The 16077-nt window shown below is 41.9% G+C and overlaps 1 protein-coding gene across 1 annotated transcript in view; it reads left to right on the plus strand.

Annotated features, from left to right (window-relative positions):
• The window catches only part of xylt1 (xylosyltransferase I), a 284788-nt gene that overhangs the window by 173546 nt on the left and 95165 nt on the right, over positions 1 to 16077 (plus strand). The window contains exons 3-4 of the mRNA XM_078559151.1: positions 7394 to 7566; positions 8304 to 8506. Of these exons, the coding sequence (XP_078415277.1) occupies positions 7394 to 7566; positions 8304 to 8506 (376 nt within the window). The remainder of the gene's footprint in view (positions 1 to 7393; positions 7567 to 8303; positions 8507 to 16077) is intronic.

Consider the following 16077-nt stretch of genomic DNA (forward strand, 5'->3'; position numbering starts at 1 on the left):
TTAGTTCCTTAATGGCCTCAGTAGGCTGCTGACAGGTTGGCGGGCGCACAGCTGACTCGGCTGCGCCCCCACCAACCTGAAAATGGAAATGACGCGGGGTGAGGTCAGGAGTTCCACCCGACGTCATCCCGCGTCATTTTACGCATCGGCAAGCAGGTCCCGCCCCCCCGCTCGCCGACAGGAAAATTCTTCCCTATATAACACTTCTTTTTAGCTAAAATGCCCCTTTACAAAAAAACATAAACATTAAACTCAAACATCGCATCTCCTCCCCCATTAGCCAAGAACAAATTGGTCAGGCAGTTTGCAGACTCGCTTTGATCTAAAGCGGAGCTTTGGCTTCGGTATCTCCGTTTGTTTTCTTAGAAATGGAAGGTTCTGCTTGTTTCTGTTAAGATTTCAACAGTTGCAGCTATAGGTTTGTCAGCTGAATCGAGTCAGGTTTCACCAACTGGAGCAGATGTTTTCCAGAAATCTTCCACTGTGACTGGAGATCCCTCGAAATTTGATTCCTTGGATTTGACTTCTCTAATCTGGTCAGCGTGTCTCTTCCAGATTCCACAGGAAGATTCAACATCATAGGTCAGTGGTCCTCGACGCTTGATGATTCTTCCCAGGAGCCACTTTGGTGTTCCCCAGTATTTTCAGACCCAAACAAACTGATCCAGATTAAACTCACGAGCTGATTTACTTGTGTCATGTGACCTTTTCTGATCAAGTTGCCTTGAACCAATCTTTCCTCTCAAACCCGGACACGGCAAATCCATTCTGGTACGCAGTCGTCTTCCAAACATTAGCTCAGCAAGAGATACGCCAGTTGTTGAATGTAGAGTGTTACGATACATCATCAAAAAGTCCTTCAGTTTCAGCTTCCAATCTGTTTGTGTTCTCCCCTTCAATATGGCCGTTTTGAATGTCTGGACAAAGTGCTCTGCTTTACCATTCGAAGATGGATGGTAAGGCGAGATGAGAATCTGCTTGATCCCATTGTTTTTCAGGAATGTTTGAAATTCATATATTGTGAACTGGTTGCCATTGTCAGACACAATCTGCTCTGCAATCCAGAGTAGTGAACACATTCCGGAGAGCATCAATGGCCTTTGCTGAAGTAGTCGACTTCATGGGAATAACAAGGGCACTTTCTGCGGGAATCCACCACACTCAGGAACGTATGTTGGGAAGTGGTCTGGCAAAGTCGACATGAAGTCTCTGCCATGGGTGGTCAGGCCAAGCTCATGGATGTAATGGGACAGGTGCAGGAGAAGACTTCATTTTTTGGCGTGGAAGGCAATCACTGACCATGCCTTCGATGTCTTTATCCAGGTGTGGCCACCATACATGTAGACGAGCCAATGCTTTCATTTTGACGATTCCATGTGGCTGAGGTAAAGTTCTTCTAACACTCATGTCTGGAATTTTGGAGGAATAACAACTCTGACTCCCCATAACAAACAACCGTCTTGCAGAGTCAGCTCAAATCTACGCATGTAGTAAGGTTTAAGCTCAGTGGCCACTTCTTGAGGTACACACCAACCCTTCTGTGTGTACAGGTAAACTTTGGAGAGCACAGCAGCCCTCTGCTTCAAGTCAAATTTGACCCACTTTAACAGGTAACCCATTTGGTTCACATTGAAAGCAGTGACTTCACTTCAGGTTGTGGAGCTGTGGTGTAATGGAAGTCTGGAAAGTGTGTCCACATTTCCATGATTCTCAGTAGAGCGAAATGTAATTTTGTGCTGGTAAACAGATAAGATCTGTGCCCACCTTTGTGGGTGTGCAGCGGCAAGTGTCGGGGGTTTGTGACTTCGGGCTAAGCAACCAGGTCAAAGGCTTGTGGTCTGTAATTAGCGTGAATTTACGCCCATACAAATATTGGTGGAACCTCTTGACTCCATAGATTAGTCCAAGAGCTTCCTTCTCAATTTGGGTATAATTTTGTTCTGCCTTGGACAGTGTGCATGAGGTGTAGGCAATGGGCCTTTCACTGCCATCAGGAAATGTGTGGGAGATGACAGCTCCAACATCTTATCCAGATGCATCACAAGCCAGACTGACAGGTAACTTTTCATTAAAATGTGCCAGGACTTCAGCAGAAGTGAACTCTTGCTTGAGCTCCTTGAAACTTTCCTGATGGGATTGTGACCAATCTCATTTTGCATTCTTCTTCAGCAGATTATTCAGTGGTGCTGCCTTGGTAGCCAAACTGGAAATGAACTTGCTGTAGTAATTCACAAGCCCTAAAAATGAGTGAAGCTCTTTAACATTTTTGGGCTGTGGTGCGTTTACCACTGCCTCCACCTTTCTGGGTGAGTTTGAGAGGCCAATTTCATTGATCACATGTCCCAGGTACGCCACTGAGGGCTTCAGGAACAAGCATTTGGATTTCTTACAGCGGATGCCGTATTTTTCCAGTCAATGCAGGACCCTGCCTAGGTTCTCTAAATGAGCTGGGAGGTTTTTCCTGGTGATGAGCATGTCGTCTTAGAAGCAGATTACACCAGGGAGGCCCTGCAGTATTTTGTCCAGGGCCTGCTGGAATAAGGCTGATGATGACGCGATTCCAAATGGTAGTCGTTTGTATTGATATAGACCTCTGTGTGTGCTGATGGCTGCATACTTCCTAGAATCTTCACTCAGCTGCATTTCCAAAACTACCTGTGATAGGTCAAGCTTTGTGAATAATTCACCTCCATTCAGAGCAGCGAACAGGACCTCAATTTTCGGGAGTGTGTACTGAAGCACTTCCAGGAAAGGATTAATGGTGATTTTATAGTCACCACATATTCTGATAGACCCGTCATCCTTCGCTGCTGGGACTATTGGAGCTGCCCACTCTGCATAATCAACTTCTCAGTTACCTGAAAGTTTTCAAGCTGTTCTAACTCCTGCTCAATTTTCTGTCGCGTTGAGTAGGGAACTGTACATGGTTTGAAGAACCCTGGAGAAGCTTCGGCCCTTCACAACAAGTTTGGCTTCAGTGTCTTTAATAACTTGAAGACCTTCTTTGAAGACATCAGTAGGCTTGTCTAACAAGGACTGCAACATGGGGTTGCAATGCACTTTATTTTATTCCAGTCCCTCCTAGTTTCAGCCCATAAGCAATGGATGATCCCCTTTCACAATAATAAGTGGCAACCTTGCTTTTTGATCTCCATATTTAGCTTGAATGGACATTTTTCCAAGTATATTCACAGGCTCACCAGTGTAGGTGCTAAGCTGAAGGAAGGTTTTCTCCAATGGACATTTCTTGAAAATTTTCTCCCATGTCTCCTCTGAAGTAATAGAAACAGATGCTCCAGTGTCAACCTCCATTTCAACCACTTTACCATTTAAGGCAATGCCAACTTTTAGTCCTTCATCTAGTTTCAGATCAGACTGAATGCAATACAATTGCTTTTCCTCATTGTCGCTGGTAGTTTCACTTTCTGTCTCATCTGGACTCGCATTAATTTTGTATTTTGTTTCCAAGTAATGTGACTTCTTAAACTGCTTGTTTATTTTCAAGTGCGACTTGTCTGTGTGCTCCTCATGATGCCCTTTTCTTAGCGGTACTGCTTTACTGTGATCAGCCTTTGATCTACATGCATGCTGCATGTGTCCTTTTTTTCCACAGTAGCGACAGTCAGCGGTTTTCCACTTACAGGCTCCTGCATTATGCCTTGTTTCATTACAGCGGTAACATGTTTGGAAGCAAGAATATCCTGACTTTACTATTTTAACTTAGGCATTGTTAGAATTCACTTTCAAATCTCCAGCTTGTTTCTCTGCCATTTCTATACCTTGCGCAATCTCAAACACTTACTTCAGCATCAACTCATGCTCCGTTAACAATCTACACTGAATTCTTTCATTTCTTAGTCCATAAACCAAGCGATCACACAACGCTTCTTCCAGGTGGCCTTTAAAGTTACAATGTTCTGCTAATTTTCTCAACTCAGGCAGGAATTGGGAAACTGACTCACTCTCATGCTGTTTTCTTCGCTGAGACTTGAATCTCTCGGCAATAATTGCTGGTCTGGGATCAAAGTGCTTCTTAAAAACATCCACAAGCTCTTTAAAGCTTTTATCTGCTGGCTTGTCAAGAACAATGAGATTTCTTAGTAAAGTGAAATTTTTCATTCCAATGACTAAGAAACACTAAGGCCTGCTTTTCCTCTTCAATCTCATCCGCAGTAAAAAAAAACTTCTGTTTGCTCAACATAAACTACAAAGTCCATAGTAGTTGGATCAAGACCCTCTAAAGTCCCTAATAATGATGATTCTGTCCTCGTCGCCATTTAAAGTGTTTTGTTACTTAACAATTAAGAATACACGCACAGCTATCTGCTTCTGAACCCCAGCTCCCTGTGTAAAAAACAAATGTTCCTTTATTCCTTATTCTACACCAGAGGGCAATACATCCAGGGCTTAGCACACCCTACTGTCAGTTTTTTTAATATAACACTTCTTTTTAACTAAAATGTCCTTTTACAAAAAAGCATAAACATTAAACTCAAACACCACAGAAATAAATTGGTCCAAATCTTCCTGTGAGGCTAATAGCAGCTGCCATTATTTATATACAAAAATCACAGCATCCTCAGGCAATTGTAGATGCACCATGGAAATCAAAAGATTACTGTTCGAGGTGCATGGCTCTGCCATTAGCGATTCAAATTCAACATCTCTCTTTTATTCTTTCAAGGGATGTGGGTGTCTCTGGCTAGGCCAGCATTGAGAGCCCATTCCTTATTGCCCTTGAGGAGGTGGTGGTGAGCTGCCTTCTTGAACCGCTGCAGACAATGTGGTGTAGGTATGCCCACAACTTTGTTAGGGAGGGAGTTCCAGGATTTTGACCCAACAACGCTGAAGGAACGGCGATATAGTTCCAAACCAGGATGGTGTGTGGCTTGGAGGGGTGCTAGTAGAGGTGGTGTTCCCGTACACCTATTACCCTTGTCCTTCTGGATGGTAGAGTTTGTGGGTTTGGAAGGTGCTATTGAAGGACCCTTGGTGAGTTTCTGTAGTTCATCTTGTAGATGGTACACACTGCTGTTACTCTATGTCGGTGATGGAGAGAGTGGATGTTGAAGGTGGTTGATGGGGTGCCAGTCAAACAGGCTGCTTTGTCCTGGATGGTGTCGAGCTTCTTGAATGTTGTTGGAGCTATAGTCATCCAGGCAAGTGGAGAGTATGCCATCACACTCCTGACTTGTGCCTTGTAGATGGTCGACAGGCTTTGGGGAGCCAGGAGGTGAGTTACACTCCACAGAATTCCCAGCCTCTGACCTGCTCTTGTAGCCACAGCACTTATATGGCCGGTCCAGTTCAGTTTCTGGTCAATGGTATCTCCTAGAGTGTTGATAGTGGGAGAATCAGTGATGTTAATACCATTGAATGTCAAAAGGCGATGGTTAGATTCTCTCTTGTTGGAGATGGTCATTGCCTGGCACTTGTGTGGCGTGAATGTTACTTGTCACTTGTCAGCCCAAGCCTGGATATTGTCCAGGTCTTGCTGTATTTGGACACGGACTGCTTCAGTATCTGAGGAGTCACGAATGATAGTGAATTTTGTGCAATCATCAGTGAACATCCCCACTTCTGACCTTATGATGGAAGGAAGGTCATTGATGAAGCAGCTGAAGATGGTTGGGCCTAGGACACTACCCTGAGGAACTCCTGAAATGATGTCCTGGAGCTGAGATGACTGACCTCCAACAACCACAACTATCTTTCTTTGTGCTAGGTATGACTCCAATTAGTGGAGAGTTTTCCCTCTGATTCCCATAGACTCCAGTTTTGCTAGGGCTCCTTGATGTCACACTCGGTCAATTGTGGCCTTGATGTGAAGGGCAGTCACTCTCACCTCACCTCTTGAGTTCAGCTCTTTTGTCATTATTCTATACCAAGCCTGTATTGAGGTCAGGAGTTGAGTGGCCCTGGCGGAACCCAAACTGAACATCAGTGAGCAAGTTATTGCAGTGTAAGTGCCGCTTGATAGCACTGTCATGACACTTTCCATCACTTTGCTGATGATCGAGAGTAGACTGATGGGGCGGTAATTGGCCGGGTTGGATTTGTCCTGCTTTTTGTGTACAGGACATACTTGGGCAATTTTCCACATTGCCAGGTAGATACCATACAATATGTTGTCACTGTACTGGAACAGCTTGGCTAGGGGCGCGCCAAATTCTGGAGCACAAGCCTTCAGAGCTATTGCAGGAATGTTGTCAGGGCCCATAGGCTTTGCAGTATCCTGTACCTTCAGCTGTTGTTTGATATCACGTGGAGTGAATTGAATTGGCTGAAGACTGACATCTGTAATGCTGGCATCTTGCTATCTTGCTCAACATTTGAAATGCAGTAAGTGGTGTAAGGTCCCTATACTTCCACAGTAGAAATGATGTTAACATTCCACCGAAAATTATCAAATTATTTCAAGTCGAAGCTCCCTTTTAATGAAGTAATAAGTATTAATTACTGCCAGTCGATCTCTCTGGCACTGAAAATTAACTATTACAAGTATGGAGTCCCATTCCTTCCCATTTTAATTGTTGGAGATTTAAATCATTCATAAAACGGTTCCATCGCTGAGTCTCTTCCTGTTTATAAAGTGATTTTATTTTTGCTTTTCTCCCCTCCTGTTCCACAGCTTTTGAAGCCCTTCCTCCACCACAGCATGTTCATTATGTTATTATTCAAGCATCTTTGGTCTTATGATGCTGGACACCTTTGACAGGATGTAAAAATAAATTGTGTCCAGGAAGCAGGAACACTTTGACTGATAAACTAAAACCAGCAAATGCTGCATATGTGTAAAGGGGTGAACAATAGCAGTTGACAATTTGTGATTATCATTTGGCATGTTATTGCAGCTTAATATGCAACCAGGTAATGGCAAAAAAAAATGGGTGAAATTGGTTTTCGGCAGCCGCACGAAATGGGGACATAGCAAATCGCCAGCCCGTTTTTTTACACTGCACCTGTTTTTTGGTTGTGTTGAATCAAACAGAAACCAAATTCATTTGTGCTGTTAAATGAACTGCTGATTTTCTATGAGCAAGGTGAAGACCAATTTCACCCCCAACCTCATTCTTCTGAAAGAAAGATTTTTGAAAAAGAAATTACAGCTGTTTTTCGGTTACAAAATGTTAATACGCGTTACGTTTACCGAATTTGCCGTGTGTGGTGTACTGCCTATGGTACATTGTGATTGCCCCTGAGCTTTTCAAAATGCCTTGGATTACTGTTGAATCTAGAGAAGACTCTGGGAAGTGGCTGCAATATGGATTCGCACTGTCATTGCCATTCCATCAGGGCAGATCACCGGCCGTGCACATAAACTTACATGAGCTTAACTTTGTGTTTCTGTGACATTTTTTCTAATTCTGTGATTATCATTTGTGACAAACAGGAAAAGCAGCAAATAATATCCAGCCAGAGGATGACTCCTTGGAAACTCTGCCTCCAAACCCTGTCAGAATCGCCTTCGTTTTGGTTGTTCATGGCAGAGCTTCGCGACAGCTGCGGCGCATGTTCAAGGCAATTTATCACAAAGATCACTACTATTATATACACGTGGACAAGGTAGGCTTAAGAGAGGCCACGAGGCTCTCAGTTTTCTGGATCACTATTAAGAAAAACCTGATGACTGACTGTGTGATAAAATTAAAAAATGGACTTTTCGCACACAATTGCCCATACCACATTTTTAGGATGGTGATTTTGCGTTCAGAGAATGCAGTAGTGGAAACCATCCATCTTCAAGTTTATTAATCTGCCCCGTAATTCCTTACGGTTTATCTAGAAATCTGTTTAGAATCATTTTACTATCTTATGGTGCTGTGGTGTCTTAATGTTACTTTTAACGAAATGGTTTTAAGAATTATGCAAGTCTACAGGATTGAGTTATACTGTTAACACTGATTTCAAACTGGGGAGGAACACTGAATATACCTGAAGTGCTCTGCTTGGCAGCATTTGAATGCCAGTGACGTTTTTAGTGTGGATGGCGAGCTGACTGCCCTATAATTGCTCGTATTAAAATGTGGGTACTTTTCAAAACTTTCATTCCACGTTTGGCTTTGCGCCAATCGCAGATAAAACAACAGCTGGTGTGAATCTGTACTGTTGTGAAAATTCTTTCTGGAGCTGATCACCCTGAGCTGGTCCAGTTCAGTGACAGCCAGACTGCGCATCTTATAACAAGGAAATAAGCAGCTGTAACAAGGCAATGCAGACATGCAGGTGCATGGAGCTTTCAGGTGACTTGATTTAACAAAATGCATATAGTCCCAATTAACCATGATTTATTCTATTTTAAGCGATCGAACTATCTGCACCGGGATGTGTTACAGTTCGCTAGCCAGTACCCAAATGTGCGAATCACACCATGGCGGATGGCCACCATCTGGGGTGGGGCAAGTCTGCTGACTATGTACCTGCAGAGCATGAGGGATCTACTGGAGATGAAAGACTGGTCCTGGGACTTCTTCATCAATCTAAGTGCTGCTGACTATCCTATAAGGTATGCAAATGAGGAAGTATATGCACTTACACATTATTGAAGGTCTAAGGGAACCTGGACACTGGCAATCAGGCAGGGAGTGTCAATACTGAACAATGCAATTAGACAGGGTCTGCCAATACCAGGAAGTGCTGGACTGCATTTGTGTCAGGAGGCAGGTCTGCATGGATTGCATGTTTTGAAGCACATTGGATATCATTGCCTCAAGCTCAGTTGAAGTTACTTTATTCAATATGAGAGTTTCAAGCACAGATTGGACAGGATGGAATTTTGCAACTCAATGTTGTCACCAAGCCTCCTTCATCAGCACTCTCAAAATCAGCTTTCTCTGCTAACTAGAAGGACAAGAACAGCAGATGTAAGATCCCCTCCAAGTCACACACCATCCTGACTTGGAACTATATCTCTGTTCCTTCACTGTCGCTGGGTCAAAATCCTGGAACTTCCTACCTAGCAGTACTATGGGTGTACCTGCACCACATGGACTGCAGCAGTTCAAGAAGGCAGCTCACCACCACCTTCCCAAGGGCAATTAGGGAAAGACCACAAATGCTGATCTTGCTAGCCACATCTGGGAATGAAAAAAGTATACAGACCTTCTGTGTTTAGTATTAACTGCTATTTAAATTCAAGGGAAAGGTTTCTACTCTAAACCGTTAACTGGTTAAGCATACATGAACAAAATGATTCTCTTAAATTTCTGTGTCATTGAAACTGAAGGATCAGTTAGATGGGCTGAGTGACCTACCTCACCTGCGCTTGTCCCTGTAATCTTTGTGAAATTAAATAGTTATCTTTTGTCTTAAACTGCTGGGTCCTACTGTGCATCAAGATAAATAATTTATTTTCTGTATGGATAGGAGGCCATAAACACCTACCTGTGAAAGAATTGTGTTCATCAAGGCTCATGAAAGACGATTCAAGAAAGTTTAGTTTTTATTTCACAAAATGTAACTTATTTGCATTCTTTATTCTGGTAATACAATCACTTGTATTAGACAACCCAGTCAGTCACCTGCTCTGTTTTTAGCAAATACATCAGCATAGCAGGACCTGAATATCATATCTGAGACAGGATTGAGATATAATTACACAAAAAAATGTGAATAAACAAAGTAGGGGAACTTTGACTGAATGATGCAACTCAAATTATTTTGCCCAGACAGATTCCACGCAAACTTCAAAGATGTTTGGATCCATTTTATTTTTAAATTCACTGTTGAAATATGTGAATGGAATGACTTTCCTAGTTATGAATTCAGTCTCCACAACCAGTACAAAGATAATAAAGGGCTTCAATCAAAGTCACTGAAAGCTAATTTAGTGTAATGCAGCACTTTGCAACATGAGTGATTTCCAGCAGAAACCTCTACATTAAATCTCCAAGTTCATGCTGACTTAATGGAGCAGGTTAATAATTTTAATACCTAGACCTATTGATCCCTTCACCCTACTCTCCGTTTATCAGAAGAAGCGAGTCATCACATTTATCTAAGCTGATTCTGATGCTGTGAAACCTGCTGAGTCGGATGTAATGATCGTTAACATTTAAAGATTATCCAGAGTGTTTGGATTGAAAGCCATATTTGGTGTTTACTATAGGCTTGACTTTATAAAATGGTTTTCTGTTACATTTCTACTGTTATGTACAGGTGTTTACTGTTGAGCTCATTGCCATTGACTTCTGATGGTGATATTTATACAGAACAGAAAACTGATTTCAAATCAAGGCCACACAACTGGCAATTCTCTTTTACTGTGTTGCCTCATTCCGCTTAAGATACATCTAACACAATGTTGGAAAATTGTGCCAAATTTTCTGTGTGTGTTGCTGGGAAGTGTCATTTCAGAGTGCTTTGACACCAGTCAGCAAAGCTTCACAGTACCATTTATCATAAAACAGCATGTGGTCTTCACCAGTGCAGGGTATTGTAGTCAGTATACTATGTAACTGCGCTCACTCAGTATTTTAACAAGAGTTCCTCCTAATCCAGTGTGTTTCTAATAATAAAGTCCATTCAAATATCAGAGAGCTGCTTTTTCAGAATGTCATTAACTAAAACATCCCCAGTTAGTTAACCATCACATAATACCTTTGAGCTAAAACCAAGGAATGATTGATATATTCTCCAAAGTTATATATTCCTCTTGGTCCTAATTTGCATTCCACACAATATCTGTCTTGACATCAGTAAGCAATGCGATTTGTCCATCTTCAACATGACTTCCACTTGTAATGTTGAACGTTACCAAGCAGTGCTGCCATCTATCCCGTCTATGTCATCAACCCTACCAACTAATGCTTCTTCACTTGAGCTCTGAGTCTTCCAGCTGTATCAGCGGTTTGATGCGTGATTTTGTTTTCTCACTTGTGGGATCTGACAGGTCCATTTCAATATTGCTCCCATGACATGATGTATTTACTTGTAACGTCAACAGATACAACTGAAAGGAAGGATGTTATCGTATATACTCATGCAAAAGCCAAGTTTCTAAGACTAAAATTTTAGCCAAAATGTAGGGGGTCGACTTTTACATGAGTAATAGTTTCAAGGAATTGAAATCCACCCTCTGCCATCACCTCGCTATCGCTGAGTTACTAGGTCGGAAACTGTTCCCACCAACCCTGCCCCCAAAAGTGGCACAAAAGGAGCCAAAAGTGTTTTTATTATTGAATTTTATTTATTAATAAATAATAACCCCCATGTAAACAGACATTAATTTGTGTAAAATTCATCAAATTAACTAAAAACGAAACTACATATACAAATTTATACAATTTCATTCAGTTTCCCTTTCAGAGTGCAGTAAATAATTCTATTTAGCAGCAGAGCATGCACTGAACATGTATTAAAATCCATAAAAATCACCCTCGTCCTTGTCTTCAGAACTAAATAACCTGTCCCCATCTGCACCTAGAATGGCATCATCATATGGATCATCACCTTCATCAGCAATAACATCATCATCGGCCATATCATTCCACAAATAATCTCTCCTGTGCCATCAAATGCATTGGATGTCCCACATTTGAATGATTTCATCCCAGTCCTCTGCAACCCATTCATACAGGGTTGCTAACATCGGAGCCTGTATGCTGCCTCCCGTTGGGGAATGTCTTCTGCTCCGATCATCCAGTCGTTCCACTATTTTCTCATCCTATCCTTAAAGGGCTTGTTCACAGAGACGTCCACTGGTTGAACAAGGCGGGAATCACAGCAACATCACTGACAATGTAACTTCAGCAACAACATCATCAACAAAATGCAATCTGAGCATGTCCCAGATGAGAAGAATTTCATCTTTACTTAATCCTCCTGGTTGGAAACTCCAAACTTCCCTCAGTCATATTTTCAAGCCAGCTTCATCCATTCATCCTTTATCGTGAACATGGATGACTACTCCTTTAGGAGTTGCTGTTTTTGGAGGGTTTTTCTCTTAAATACCACTGTTGGCTTAAGCTTTGTCCTGTCGGACATACATGACAGCACAACTGTGGATCTACTCTTTACATGGCCAGTTGTCTTCACTAACACTGTTTTCTCTCCAACTTTGCTCACTATTTGACTGGCTGGCATGTCAACATTCATGGGAGTGTCATCCGTATTCCCTATTATGGCCAATCTGTATCCATTCTTTTGTTGATGTTTGATTATAAGCAGCTGAAATGCGATAAGCCTGTCATCGTGTTCTGCTCGGAGATGCTACAAAATCTTGGCCTTCTGACACAGTACAAAATTGTTTCTCTTCACAAACCTGGTACAGCAACCAGGGCTGGCTTTGAAATCTGTAATTTTCTTGCTTGTTTCAATGTGAACATTTGGACAGATCCTCAAGAAACTGAGAGTCTATTCTGGGGATTTTCATTGATGTATTTTGTAGCTTTGTTTTCCAACTGTGGCCACATGCTAGACTTTCCTCTATTCGCACATTTATTCTTGGGCATCTACCTAAGCTGTATAGAGAGCTTCCTCTAATCTCTAACGTTCTTCTCCGTTATCTTGAATTCTCTGGCTGTTGCACAATTGTCTGTCTGCTCTTCAATCTCGGTGACTTTAAGTCTGAACAGGGCTGTGTATCTGCCGTTCCTTCTTGATACCGTGTTGCCATATTAGGTGCCGGGGTTGGCGGGAACGCAGTGCACACTAGAGAGATGGTAGCCTTGACATCACATGTTGATGTTTGCAGACACTAAGAGCTGAACAGCCGCCTTCAATGGTGTGCTATTCTATGATTCTAGCAATGAGTAGGTTTGTACCAGGGCGAGTTTGACTTCAGTGGTGAGCGGGTGGGGTAAGTACCAGAGTTTGGATTTTTGCCAAAAAATCAGGGGTCGACTTATACATGAGAAATATGAAAAATAAATGTTTTTTTGGCCAAAAGTCAGGGATTGACTTTTACAGAAGATCCACCATTACACGAGTATATACGGTAATTAAAACTTTGGTTTTCATTTAAGATAGTGATCACTGGCTGTAAAAAGTACATTGTTCTTGGGCCTTATAAGAATCATCTCTGTCTTATTTTCAAAGAGTTACTTATTATCATACACATCATCACACTCACCATGCCATGTATTGTTAAGACTATTTGTATGTAACATCAAGGTATGTAGATAATCTTGGATATAAGTTTATCACTGTGGCCCTTTTTAAAATGGCGGTGATAATTACTTGTATTCATCACAGAACTTTCCACAATATTAATAAACATGGATAAGCATTGCCACCATTTTGATTATCATAAAATAGCTTTCAAATCTTTCTTGACTGGCTTTGGTCATTTTGTTTAGCCGTACCATCTTTAACCACACTGGGTACCAGTTAACCTGACAGAAGTGCTTGTGCTACCCTGATTAGAGAATGTTTATGAATGTATTTATGTATGCCAAGGAGCCTTTATCTGCGTCACCACCGTTTTGGCTTGTGTACTGGCTGGCATCAAAGCCACCTGCATGCAGTTTTAAGGATGAATCGTTCATTAGCAACTACAATTTTCATATAGTCAAAGTTCATAGAATTATGTTTTATGGTGAGATCTCGGTGTGCAGGCAGGAACCAGTATGCATCTAAATTGGATCGCAATTACATTTTGACAGGAGTAACCTACAAAGTCTGTCAGGCTGATTACTACAATGGGGTCTCTTTTTTTTAAAAGGATGATCCCTTGGAAGCTCATCTCTCTGCAGCAGTTCAATCTCTGATAATACCAGGCTTTCTGTATTCAAAGTGAGCCTTGTTCCGTGCACACAGAATGGAGACATTTCGTTGACCCCATTTAAGAAATTAATCATGAATTCGCTTCTTCACATGTCAGTGCATTTGTGTGCTTACCATTAGCGTTTGATACGCCTTCTGTTATGGCTCAGTGAAGCTAGATACAGAATCAAAGAAGCCTACAGTACATTGTAATTGTGCCCTGAAGACAGTGACCTAGTTTAAATGACACTGGACAATGTCTTGACACATTTTTCATTCTCCATACAGGTGAGTTCAACAAGCATTCTTTAGACATTGTAAATATGTTTTGTGGCATTTTTGTTATCTCCTTGGATGTGGTTATGATGTTATGGACTTGGTAAATGGACTTGCAGTGACTTTATAATCTTGGTCATCTGTTTTCCATTGAATCTTTATTGTCTTGTGTTCTACAAAAAATCATTTAATTTAAGCCTATTTTTGTAACAGAGCTAAATATTCCACCTATAATCACGTGTTCCCCATTCTGTGTTAAAATGTCAAAGCAACTAACTGATTCATACGGCAGGATTTTTAGGTTGGCGGGCGGGCACGGGTTCCCTGGGAGCGGCCGGGGAACGGACTGCCACCCACGATCGGCCCCTGACCACGATTTTGTGCTGGATGGCCAATTAACGGCCGACCAGCGTGAAACGCGCACTGAGATGCTCAGAGCGGGAGGGCGGACGCTGACGAAAGCACAGGTGCGGTGGGGGGGAGTGTGGAATGAAAGCTCCCTGAAGGCAGAGAGCTGCCTTAGGGAGCTGAAGAATTTAAAAGCAATAAATAAAGATTTTAAAATAAGGAAAAAAATGTCCACCCATCAGGGTCAGTCGCCTGAACATATACATGATGAAAATTCTATCCATACAGTTTTATTTTTTTAAGTTTGATAACGGAAACCTCATCCCGCCCTTGGATGAGGTTTAATTAAAAATGCAAAGTCCGCCTGGCAGATTCACCCGTCCGCCAACCGTAAGGTTGGACGGACCACGAAAAAAATCAGGGACAGTTGGAATTTTAATGAGCCTAATTGCAGTCTTGATTGTCAGTGGGCGCACTTCTGACTTTTGCACGCGCCCGCCGACCGAAATATCACGCGAGCGGGGGATGACATCGGGTCGCTCGCCTGACGTCGCCACGTACTATTTACGCTTGAGCAAGTCAGGTGCATGCCCTCACGCTAAGCTAAAAATACTGCCCTGTAGATTTTTACAGCTCAGAATGAGGCCATTCGATCCATCATGCCTGTACTGGCTTTTAAAATTAATCCCACTCTGCTGCTCTTTCTCCGTAGATGAGCAAATTTACCCTGTTCAATTCCCTGTAGAAAGTTACGATTGAATCTACTTTTGCCACCCATTCACCCGCTACATTCCAAATCAGCATAGCTTGCTGCATAAAAAAACATTCTTCTCATCTCCTCCCTTGATTCTTTTGCCAATTGTCTTAAATTTATGTCCTCTGGTGATCAGCTGTCCTGTCAGTGGGAAACAGTTGCTCTCCCTATCTCTTCTTTCAAAGCTCTTAACACGACTATTTATCTCCCCTTACACTTCTCTGCTCTAATAATTCCAGTTTCTCTTGTCTTTCAACTTAACTGAAGTCCATCATCCTTGACACATTTTAATAAACCTCCATTGCGCTCTCTCCAAGCCATTATTTCCTTCCTAAAGTTCCTGTTTTTGTCAAATGACCAGCATGCATTGAATACAAAGAGCAAAGAGATAGGGAGCGAAAGGCTAGTTGGCAAAATCAAGAATGGAAGTTGAATGTATTTCCATCACATTCATCTACCATGTATTTAAATAGAGGCATTAACCCATTTAAAATAATTAATAATCGGAGGAAATCCCATCCCACTATAGTATTGAAATGTGAGCTATATCAGATTTTTAAAAAGGGATACATATGCTCAGCGAAAGAATATTTTACCTGATTCACCAACCAGAAAATGTACAAGAGAAGAGAGGATTTATGTTCTGTGCCAAAACATCTGCTACATTGTACCTAGTTTTTCCAAAGAAATTGGCCAAACCAGTGCAAAGGATTGAGGAATTTCAAGTGCTAATTGCGCCCAGCGTAACTCATGTTTTTCCCGATCTATTGTGCTAGTTCAAAAATCATTACGCTAGAAGCTGCCCCACCCCTTGTAACTTTCACAAAACTTGCCACACTCCCCAGATCAAATTAATCACCATCGGTAGTTTCTGTTAATTGTGCTTGTTTGCAGGCCCTCCAGGAGGCTCTTAAAATCAAGGCACAAAGACACTAATAAGCACTTTTAAAAGCTTTAAACTTTTAAAATATAATTTACTAAGAAACTGGCTACTG

The sequence above is a fragment of the Cetorhinus maximus genome, chromosome 15, assembly GCF_964194155.1.
Source record: "Cetorhinus maximus chromosome 15, sCetMax3.hap1.1, whole genome shotgun sequence".
Taxonomy (NCBI): Eukaryota; Metazoa; Chordata; class Chondrichthyes; order Lamniformes; family Cetorhinidae; genus Cetorhinus; species Cetorhinus maximus.